Below are 12500 nucleotides of genomic sequence, written 5' to 3'. Positions count from 1 at the left end.
TGATTGGAACTGTCTCACCACGGGCACGAGAAGCTTCTTGACCTCCTCAACGGCTCGAGCAAGCTTCAAGGTCGCACGATTTTCCGTATCCTCGACAGTCAATAGAACATGCAATTCGTCTGTTAGGTGTTCCCAATTAGGTTTACCCCGATTTTGTTCCTCCTAATGAAAATCATAAAAAGTATTTGACTTATGTACCATAATAGATCTTATACAAAATAATAATAATAATAATAATAATAATAATAATAATAATAATAATAATAATAATAATAATAATAATATTAAATAAATAAATAAATAATAATAGAAAATAAACATGAAGTACCGAGGGGAAAAAAAAAAAAAAGAAAGAAAGAAAGAAAGAAAGAAAAAAAAATCCTCAAATAATGAAATGAATGAATCAACGTAATCGCATAATTCAATAGCGCTTACCATTGTGTTAAAAAAAAATCAAATATAAATATTCTATTCAAATCGAATCGAATTGTCAATATTAATTATTATATATTTGCAAAATCGTAAAAGTTCCAATGTAAAGTATGTGACCGTGTATAGGCCGTATGAAAAATTGCAATAATCTTTTGATAAGTTGCAATAGAAAGATATATTATTATGTACATACATATACATACGTATGTATATAAAAGATTGATACACATTATTTATGATGTTCAAACATTTACTTTTCCCGATATGGAAACTAACTTGTAATGTTACTTCGATACGAAACGTACGTATATATATATATATATATCTTCGCTAATCTTTTTTTTTTGTCTTCATTTTTTTTTTTTTTTTTTTTTTTTTTTTTTTTTTTTTTTTTTTTTTTCGTTAGACGTTTCCATTTCAAAGCACATGAATTCGTTATCGTTTGACATTATTGTGTAACGTTGACATATATTTTTTTGCTCTTTCTTTTAATTAAGAAATCTTACGTTGTCAGGTTGAAGCGAAAAAAAAAAAAAAAAAAAAAAAAAAAAAAAAAAAAAAAAAAAAAAAAAAAAAAAAAAAAAAAAAAAAAAAAAAGGTTAAAAAAAAATTCCCATCCGAGAATGAGTACAATTGTCACGAAGAAAAAAAGCAAAAGTAAACTAATACGAATAGTTAGTTAATATATGATTATACGAATAATAAAAAGCGGCGATCCGTATAAACGTATACATATACCATATAAATATGTATACTTACGACCAATAATAATTTCGCTCGTAGATCACATGCAGCTTGAAAGAAATACTTTGTTAGTTTGAATAATCTAAACACGCGTGCGTATTAAATATACAAATAAAATTTATTAATGGGATCGTGAATTATTATTCTTTTCATCTAAATAAAATCAACGTTATATGGAAATAAATATTATGACAAAGTTGCATGATTAATCATCGTGAATATGTCGTGTATACGAGAAAGCAAAGTGATATACCAAAACCAGTTGATAATAATATTCATCAAGAAAATGTTGGACAAAATTTCTTGTCCCTACGCCAATGAGGAATAGATGGGTCGGGGAGGAAGGGGCGGGGGTAAGGGGAGAGGAGCAGGGGCATGACGAAAAGCAGACGCGATGAAAAACTTTCAAGCGTAATTCGTTTTTATCGTTTTTTATCGTCGAACGAAGTTTCGAACGAAGTTAAAAGAAGACTTCCAGTAAAATATGAAAGACTTCTCGCGCGAACACGCAGGATACAAAGGATAAAATACACATACACACACGCACACAGCAGAGAAACATACGCAAGCATACACATACACATACATACATACACACACACACACACACACACACACACATATTAGTATTTCGTATTAATCGCCTACGATCTCGTCAAGGCCCTAATCAGCTTATATACCAGCTACACAGAAGCCTATTCCTCATTCTATTCAACGTTCTTCGTTTCTTTTACGACCATGCATATATTCATTTCCGGAAGTACGAAAGGCATTTCGAATTTCGATGAGTCAAAGAAACTCCATTGATCGAAGGAATAATATATACGTACATATGTACGTATTATATCTTATTTATTATATCTTTATACACCCCCTCCTTCCCACCCACCTACCCAACCCATCCCTTTTGTCGTTAATGCATCTTCATTCTTTCTTTTCAATTTATTTTTTCCTCGTTAAAATTATTATAATCACCGTCATTAAATTTGCTCTACGAGATATTCATTATTTTATCCTTTCTTAAATTACATACGACTCTACGGATTAATCCAATAATAATAATAATAATAATAATAATGTTTCCATCTATTTAAAAACTATGTTACAATATATATTTAAAGTGGCGAACTTCGGCGTAGTGTTATAGTGCGACATCTGTCGTAAAAAATCTCTACTAAGTGATTGCAATCTCGAAAGCATTATGAATTTAGCCCGTGGAACGAAAAATAGCGGTAAAACGAGCGAAAGTGTATTACGCGTTCCGTACAATTACCAACGTTTAAGAATATTTAACTGTTATTATATTGTTAAAGAGAAAGAGAGAGAGAGAGAGAGAGAGAGAGAGAGAGAGAGAAATAAAAAGAAAAAGAAGAAAGGACATAACGACATATTTATAATGTAAAATATCTATTAAATCTGATCAAAAGTTGTCTAAGATTACTAAATAAATATCGGAGAGACTAGAAAACATGAATAGTAGATCGCAATCGGAATAAACACAGTGTCGTTGTTATACATACATTCCAATCTCTCAAACAACAAATTCCGGCCTTGAATAAATGAAGCAACTACTTGGCAATGTTTCAAGACTTTTATCGAGATATGAGTAATTCAGCTGTTGTAGGTGATGATCACTTACAAACAATTTATAACGATAACAAATAGGCGACACCATTTAAATCTATGATATTTTTAAATGATCCACCTTCTCAATAAATTTTCGATATATACGTTTATATATTATTTATATATATATATATTATAATCTATCTCACGATAAATTTTAATTAATATCAATCCAATAAAAATTAATAATATCATTGAATTACCTTCTTTTTATCCCTCATCGAACCTTTTCCTCGTACCATTATTTTGCAACCGGTTTCCTGTTCCAATTGTTTCGCCGTCATTCCGCGAGGACCCAAAATCCTTCCAACGAAATTGAACTGCAATCAAAAAGAAGAAAAAAATCTAATAAATGAATAAATAAATAAAAACGAAAAAATTGTAATTCAAATAAAAATGCGTCCCCATTCCCTTTTTTATTTTCTTTTTTTCTTATTTAGAGATATGTAGAAAAAAAAATAAAAAAGAAAATATGTATGTAAAGAAGAGACGACCGCCATTGGTGATAAATGATATACAGATAGCGCCACGAGTCACGTTTTTATTGAAACCAGAGAAAGTGGTAATGAGAGAAGATTGGTGAACTAATTGTAGGAGGAGAGAGAGAAAAAGAGAAAGAGAAAGAGAGATAGATAGATAGATAGAGAGAGAGAGAAAGAAAAAAAAAAAAGAAAGATAAAGTTTTAACAAGTATCACAGATAAACCCGATTCGAAATTATATTCCTATTTAATTCGATCGATAATACAGAATGATCGTTTTGTCGAACGATAATGGGAATTTTATCGTACGTACACGCAATTCAATGATATCGATAAACGAACTTATCCATTAATAACCGATAAGTTAATAATAATCGGTAGTTCAGCTTGGAGTAGGCCTTGTGAAAAGCAACGTGAAAGACGAATAAATATATCGTTATCTTTTTCTTTCTGGCTCCTCGGACTCGTGCACAGTGTTAACACCGATTGAGTACGGATAAAGCATTTTGATAATATAGGGGAAAATAATAAAGGGAGGACAAAAAATTTGGGGAAGAAAAAAAAAAAAAAGAAAAGGAAATAAAAATCAAAATCAAAATCAAAATAAATAAAACATTAAATGGCGTATCCTCGTTCATTCGAACAAACGAAAAGTTAGAGAAATACTAGTCGATATTACGATTGGCTACCTTGTTATCTGTATTTTATATATATACATATATATATATATCTGTTTATCTTATATATAAATATATATATGCATGTCAGTATGAAGTAGGTATGTCGATCCTCTCGTTTGAGATTTATAATATCGCAAGAGATGTGTATAAGAGAAAAAAGAAAATAAAGAAAAAAAAAGAAAAAAAACGGAAAACGATAAAGAAAAAAAAAAAAAAAAACAGATAATATGCCAGTTTAATGGCATGCACTCATGTCTCTCATTATACTATCTTATAAAAAGAGAATTGACATGGTGGATGATCCGTTGTTAAAGCTGATTTCTAATTGGTATATGGATGGAATTAAGATTTAAAAGGTTAAAAAGAAGAGAACGATTTTACCGACCGATTAAAGCGATTATACGATGAAAGAGTAGTTAATACATTTCTTTTTTCACATTCTCTCTCATCAGATCCTATGGTCGTCTTATAATCCAAGCTATTATTATTATCTCTTGTTCTTTCTTTCCATCTTTTTTTTTTTCTTTTCTTTTCTTTTCTTTTATTACAACGTCCTCATCAAAGATCAATTCGCACGACTCCATCATCGTTCCTCGATCATCACGGGGCTTTACTATGGGGTTATTTATAATGCATTATAATAAAAAATGCTATTACGAATAATACTATCATATATATTATCTTTGTATGTGTAAGAAGAACATTACATTTAATATATTGTCGAAGAATCTATCGAAGTTGATAATGCCCATCTATACTCTGCTTAAACCTTGGTGAAACAATTACTTCTATTATGAATTTAATTAATTAATTGATTGATTGATTGATAGATTGATTGATTGATTTATTTATTTATTTTTTTATTTATTATTATTATTAATATTAATATTAATATTATTATTATTATTACTATTATTCTTATTATTATTATTATTATCATTTTCGATCGTTACTACGCATATACATATCTTTTCTCTTCTCTACGCGAGATAAACGATCATAAATACTCGAAGCGACGATCTACGAGAAAAGAGTTCTTGACACACTCGATAGGACGCCGTTAATATTTACGAGTATAGAGTAATAGTATTATTATTCTTCTGATTATTATTATTACTATTAATATATATGGTGCAATGACTACTACGATTTATCAATTGCCTTGACTAGTTAGTTAGTTGATAGATAATAATATGGAAAAGAAAGAGAGAAAAAAGGTGGAAAAAGAATGAGAAAGAGAGAGAGAGAGAGAGAGAGAGAGAGAGAGACGTGTCATCGCGATAGCTTATGTTTATCTTTCACGAAGAAAATGAATTCGATTAAAAGACAATTTTGCGTGAAACTCATCTGTCTCTCTCTCTCTCTCTCTCTCTCTCTCTCTCTCTCTCTCTCTCTCTCTCTCTCTCTTTCTCTCTCTTTCTCTGTCACTATCTATCTCTGTCGTAGTTGTAACATACTAGCACGTTGACCCTTTAGATCATCGGATATATAATCCAAATAGAAGATGTTTACGATTTTATTGATTTTCTTCGAAATAATAATGTTTAGAGATGCTCGTCGCCTAACTACGAAAATATTATATCTTACAAATATGTACATACAAACACGCGCGCGCGCGCGCACACACACACACACACACACACACACACACACACACACACATATCATCATACACGACGTACACCACAAACATACAGATGATACATACGCAGAGAAAGAGAGAAAATATTCTTCGTTTTCTTGTTTTACGATCTTAAGATGTCATCTCGTTATAAAACCGACGATTAGAATTGTGCTTCCGCGAAGTCCGTAAAAAAAAAAAAAAAAAAAGAAAAAGAAAGAAAAAGAAAAAATTTCTTTGACACGATAAAATTAATTTCCCTTTGGTATTATTCTCGGTTTGTTCCTTTTTCTTTCTTTTTTTGTCCTTTTCTTTTTTTTTTTTTTTTCTTTTTTTTTTTTTTAGCAATAAAAAAAAACTTAACGTACGATCTCGTGAAAGTGAAAAATGCAAATCAATTTTTGTACGCACTTATCGAATTAAAAACGCGCTTATCGAATATTATCGTTAAAGAAGTTTTAAAGCGTCATAACGATTACAAAATATATTTTCTAATTGACGATTATTAAATGCTTTACTTCGTGTTAAAATAATAATATCCTAATGGTAAAATCGAACGAATTAAATATGGCGCGTTAAGATAATAATGGAAAAAGAAACGGATTGTCATTAATAGATAATTGATATTATACTTTAAAAGGACACACATACACTCTCTCTCTCTCTCTCTCTCTCTCTCTCTCTCTCTCTCTCTCTCTCTCTCTCTCTCTCTCTCTCTCTATCTACCTATCTATCTATCTTTATCGCAGAGTAAAAGGATTTACAAATCACTGTCTTTCGTGGGTTGTAATTGTTTCAATGAACGTCTACATCCGCACTTAAAATAGAAAGAGAAACGAAAAGAGATAGATAGATGGATAGAGAGAGAGAGAAAGAGAGAGAAAGAGAGAGAAAAAGAGAGAGAGAGAGAGATAAGAGATGAGAGAGAAAGAGAGAGAATACTTTTAAAGAAGGCTGCGTGTATAAAAGGCTCTGTATGTAATTTTCTCTCTTGAATTTCCTGTCTCACACACACACACACACACACACACACACACACATATACACACACTACGTATGATACGTATGAGACGTATTTTATTTTACATGAGAGAGGAGTATCTAACGTAATTTCGGCATTGTGATAGCTGCATTTAAATTTCTCTCTTTCTTTTTTTCCATCTTTCTTTCCTCTCCTCCCACCCCCTCTCACTCTCTCTCTCTCTCTCTCTCTCTCTCTCTCTCTCTCTCTCTCTCTCTCTCTTTCTCCCTCTCTTTCTCTCTTTCTCTCTCTTTCTCACTCTCAAACATTTAACTAAACCGTAAAACATAGGTGCGTAAAAACAAACAAAAAAAAAAAAAAAAAATGAAATTATACTCGAATAAACAACAATTGATTGATCGATCGATCAATCAATTAATTTTATTTTATCTAGAATCGGTTGAGAGATAAGTTTTTACAAATCAATTAATTAATCTTTCTCGAGACTTGTGATTTTTCTTTTCTTCCTTATTTCTTTTCTTTTCCTTTTCTTTTTTCTTTTCTTTTTTCTTTTTTTTCTTTCTTTTTTTTTTTTTTTTTCTTTCTTTCTTTCTCTTCGAAGATCATAAAACTAGTACAATTTTAACTTCTAACACGACAAGTTTCATTTGCAATAAATATATTAAACGATAAACTCGATTATATGAAGTTATTATTAAACGATAAATCGATTATAAATTTAAGAAGAGCGCGTAAACGTACGAAAAGGAAGAAAAAAAAAGAAAAGGAAAGACGAAAAAATTACAAATGAAAGAACAAACAAACAGACAAAAAAAAAAAAGAAAAAAAAAGAAAAAAGAAAAACGAAAGAAAAACTAGAGAAAAGAAGAAGAAGAAGAAGAAGAAGAAGAAGAAAAAAGTAGACAAAGAAGAAAAGAAAAATGGCGGGAAAATGTTTGGCTAAGAAATGATAGCTTCCGTCCTCGTTATTATGTACGATATCCCAATGAGCCATAAGTCGGCAATAGGAACGAGAAAGATAGATAGATAGATAGATGGATAGAGAGAAAGAGAGAAAGAGAGAGAGACAGAGAGTTCCGTTCTCTTGGGCAGGGATTCTATTCCGGGCATGACAAAAATAACTTCTGACTGTACACACATTCGATGGTTATATACACCCGCCCCCACCCCCACCTGCCCCCCGTCATGACCAGCCAACAACCCAGGCCCCTCTAATGCTATGTACGGGCCTTCCGCTTGCTTACCTACCTCCATAGCTACTATCGAAGCACGAAATGGAAAGATGCATGGATTCGATTAATTTATCACGATTATAATATTCCTATTTTACATTTGATCTCGATTAATTCTCTCTTTCTCTCTTTCTCTCTTTCTCTCTTTCTCTCTTCCACTCTCTTATTCTCTCTATATATCTCTCAACTTGAACATTTCTGTTTTACATTTAATCATTTAAAACAAAACATAATTAAAAAAACATGAGCTCCGCGAATACGTACATAGATAGTAAATAGTAGATAATACATATGTCCTTGCTAATGTTATAAGGCACAATATTTGAAATTCTTTTTTGTTCCTTTCGTAAGAAAAAAAAAAAAAAAAAAGAAAAAAAAAAAAAATGAAAAAACAAGAAAAAAAAGAAAAAAAAAGATGGCGGTCGAAACGTTGTTCTCGTTTAATTTTCTTTTTCCTCGTTAAAGAATGGCACCTCGGAATTTCCTTCTCGTTCTTTCTTCATTATATTTCTCTTTTTTTCTTCTTCTTCGTATACACTTATTCGCGCTCTTTGCATATTTTTTCTTTTTTTTTTTTTTTTTTTTTTTTTTTGTTTCTACACTTATTTACGTTCTTCTCCCTTTTCTTTTTTCTAAATTTCTTTCTCCTTTTTTTCCTTTTTTCTTTCGTCTTTCTTTTTTCTTTTTTTTTTTTTTCTTTTTTCTTAATATTTCTTTTGCGCTGCTTAGAAAGAGAAAAGTATACTTACGTCTGGATGTTCTTTGACCGGCACATAAACCTTCTCCATAAGCGTTGTGACCTCGCCTTCGGGTTCTGGCAAAACCAGCGGCTCCTTTTTGACGCCGCTGATTTGGAAAAGGCTCGCCCTCACCTTTGCTATCTCTGCAACACAAAAGGTTGAAACCTGTAATGAGAGAATGGAGTTTACTCGCTCAAGGTCAAACGAGTAAATGGGATGTGACTAACTGGCCGATAGTCCGAGACGGTTAAAGGGCCCGAATGTAATTAATGAGGACAATTGAACGTGGGATCATTTCTTGCATCTTCACATCTCTCTCTCTCTCTCTCTCTCTCTCTCTCTCTCTCTCTATCTATCTATCTTTCTTTCTCTCTCTTGCTAATCGCTAATATAAAAAAAAAAAAAGAAAAACTATTGAAAGTCTTCCGATTGATCGACTACGACGCCCACCACATCGTTTGATAGAAAAAAAAAACAAAAAAAAAAAAAAAAACACAAAAATTGTTTAATTCTTTATGCATGCGTGCACACGTGCATGCATGTGTATGTGTGCGTGTGTGTGTGTGTGTGTTAAAAAAATAGGAAATCAACGATATCTCGTTTTCTTTTTATTTGTTTAATTTATATATTTTTTCTCTTTGCTATATCCTTTTTAATAGCGATTAATTTTTGTTCAATGATTCATCACCGACTACTATTTTAGATCATTGAACGGATTTATAAAAGACTTACTTTTTCCCGTAAGAGAGAGAGAGAGAGAGAGAGAGAGAGAGAGAGAGAGAGAGAGAGAGAGAGAGAGAGAGAGACAAAAAATGCGTAAGTTATTACGTAGGATATTTAAAATAACCAAGTTCTTTTGGAGTTTTATTTTTTTCTATAGTCGTAAACCGCCCCCCTCCCCGAAGTATTTTCTATGGTCGACAATAATCACATTTATTTTTTTTTCTTCTCTCTCTCTCTCTCTCTCTCTCTCTCTCTCTCTCTCTCTCTCTCTCTCTCTCTCTCCTTCCTCTTTCCCTCTTTCTCTCTCTTTTTTTATCGTACTTGCCGGCGAATAATCTGTCCTTGACACAGTGCTGCAATTATGCGTCGGACGCTGCGCTAACTTTGCTTAGATCTTCGAACGATAATACTCGTCATTAACAAATAAATATGGGAACCTTCCTGTGTGTGTATATATATATATATAAGTAAACATGTGTGTATGTGTGTGTGTGTGTGTGTGCACGCGTTACTTCTTCGAATTTAATTAAATCTGATTGTACAGGGAATATAAAAAGATTTTTAGGTTACTTTTAAACATCGATTACTCTAATTACGAAAATTTTTTAGACTTCTAATTAGGATCGTTACTTTTGTAATTTATGAAAGAGAAAAAAACAAAACAAAACCAAAAAAAAAAAGAAAAAGAAAAGGAAGAAGTTAAACCTAAAAGGTCTCGAAGAAATGAATACAATTCATTACTTGAATACAAAATCACTTAGATATTATTGGCTCAAACTATATTATAATTATAATTATTATTACAATTAAAGAAATTGTATAAATGAATTTAATTATATATATATATATATATATATATATATATATATATATATATATATACATATATAATCAATATTGTTGCGATGTTGTTGTCATATAATATCGTAAATAATAATAATAATAATACAAAAAAATGTTTATGCGTAATTTAAATATATAATTGATCGTCAGTTGTTAATCGTATCATTGTCGGTGCTGACATATTATCTTCTGGTTGGATTAAGCGTGGCATTACGTGCACACGGTATGCGCGGGTGCAACGATGCAGACCGTGTTCTAAATGCGATGCCATTTATATCTCCCCGATAATTTACCGTCCTCTTGCGTTACGGAAAGAAGAAGTGTATATATTCTATGTGCATGTATGTGGTTCGCGAAAATACGCGTTAACGAGAGAGACGATGCATATTCCGGATAAACGTCATAAAAGATTCGTGAACCTTTTAATCTTCCTTCTGATCCGTTAAGATTTCGAGAATGTATAAAAGAAAGAAAAAGAGAAAGAAGGAAATTGAAAAAAAAAAAAAAAAAAAAAGAAAGAAAACAATAAAAATTTTATTTTCTTGTTTAATTTTATTTTAAGCTTCTTCCCCCTTTTTTTCCTTTCTTTCTTTTCTTTTTGTTTTAATTTTAATTTTATTCCATCTTACATTGTATCTTTTCTTTTTCTTTTATTTTTAATTATATTCCTCTCCTTTAAATATGTAATATAAATGTATTCTTAATTTATGAGTAACTAATTATTATATATATATATATATATATGTGTGTGTGTGTGTGTGTGTGTAAAGAAAATTTTATTTCTCATCAAGGATCGTTTAAATAACTTTCACAGTCAGTTTTAATCGTCTTAAACGTCTTCCTGGAAAGTTTGAGGAGACGGTAGCTAGCTAGAAGTAGTATAAAATCTAACCAGTCAGTTTCATTACATGATTCATAAATATATCTATACGAGCTACGAGGATTGGTCAATCATTAATAAAAGGAATGCGCGTGGGAACGGTGTCTCATATCCTGTAATTTTTTTTTTTAGGATCCTTCCTTTTCCTTCCTCTCACACGCCGAAAGAATGAAAGAAATACAAAGAGAGAGAAAGAGACAGAGAGACAAAGATAGAAACACACATACAAAGAGAGAGAGAGAGAGAGTACAGAAGACGCAAATTATCTGTCGTCTTTGAACTCGCTAGTAACGTCTTATCGAGAAGTGTACGAGACAGAGAGAAAGAGAAAGAGATAGAGAGAGACAGATAGATAGATAGATAGATAGAGAGAGAGAGAGAGAGAGAGAGAGAGAGAGAAACGAGGTGGGGCTAAATAGTTAACGACAAAGATGGCGACCAGAGTGGCAAGCCCATGCTAAGAAATCCCTTTTGTCGCTTATGTAAACGATTATAAATACTTGTTCTCTCTTCTAGCAAGATAATCTTTGACGAATGATAAAAAGTATATGGAATAAGAATGATACAAAAAAAAAAAAAAAAAAAAAAAAAGAAAAAAAAATAACTATTGAATGATAGAATATGGCTGAACTATTTTTTAATCGGATTATTTCCTTTCTCTCTTCTTTTTTTCTTTTCTTTCTTTACCTGTTAAAAGAAAAAAGGAAAAAAAAAAAAAAAAAAAAAAAAAAAAGAAAAAAAATATTGATCAATTTCTTTTTCTTTTTTTTTTTTTTCCTTTTTTATTTTTTTACTTTCTTACTTTTTTACTCCTTTTCTTTTTACTTCGTATATTTTTTTTCTCTTGCCGTTTAAAAGTAAAAAAAAAAAAAAAAAAAATAAAAATAGAAAAAAAAAAAGAAAAAAGAAAGAAAGGGGCAAAATAAATAAATAAATATTGAACGGCAGAATGTGAAACAATCTCTCGTTTTTTTTTTTTGTTTTCTTTTGTCTATAGTTTATTTTCCTTTTTTTTTTTACTATGTCCGTTCGTCTGCTTCTTTTCTTCATTTTTCCTTTTCCCTTTTCACATACTTTATTCTTGAACCGTTTGTTTATGATGTATTTTTTTTTTTCTTTTCCTTTTCTTTTCATATTTCATTTGTTGTTCCTTTTTTCTTCCTTCCTTCCTTTTCATAGATATACTTTTTTTTTTACTCTTAAAGCGTCACGTCATCATTGTAGAATCAATAAAAATACTCCATACCCATGTAATCATTCGTTAATTATCCTGAAGGAAGACTAATCGATTTAAACTCGTAATACACATAAACTCGTTTCTAAATGTTTTTTATTCGATCGTTACTGACATCATCATCATCATAATCATAATCATCATCATCATCATCATCATCTTCATCATTATCTTCGTCATCATCGTCGTCATCATCATCATCGTTCGTTCTCCGATCTTACCAAAAACGTCAAACGTGCCCGAATTTGGATCGATTCTCTACCTACTCATGTAAAAAAAAAA

General features: G+C 30.9%; 1 protein-coding gene across 10 annotated transcripts in view; it reads right to left on the bottom strand.

Annotated features, from left to right (window-relative positions):
- Positions 1-12500, bottom strand: part of LOC124948862 (protein held out wings) — a 70037-nt gene that overhangs the window by 14694 nt on the left and 42843 nt on the right. For 5 of the 10 annotated variants that reach the window (XM_047493106.1, XM_047493115.1, XM_047493111.1 and 2 more), the window contains exons 2-4: positions 8548-8681; positions 3006-3122; positions 19-162 (exon numbers count right to left, since the gene is read on the bottom strand). In XM_047493106.1, coding sequence (XP_047349062.1) covers positions 19-162; positions 3006-3122; positions 8548-8681 — 395 coding nt within the window. The remainder of the gene's footprint in view (positions 1-18; positions 163-3005; positions 3123-8547; positions 8682-12500) is intronic. The other 5 variants (XM_047493108.1, XM_047493112.1, XM_047493110.1 and 2 more) reach the window with 1 other exon arrangement.

This window comes from Vespa velutina, chromosome 4, assembly GCF_912470025.1.
Source record: "Vespa velutina chromosome 4, iVesVel2.1, whole genome shotgun sequence".
NCBI classification, from domain to species: domain Eukaryota; kingdom Metazoa; phylum Arthropoda; class Insecta; order Hymenoptera; family Vespidae; genus Vespa; species Vespa velutina.
The sequence above is the reverse complement of the archived record's forward strand: the minus strand, read 5'-3'. Positions and strand labels throughout refer to the sequence as shown.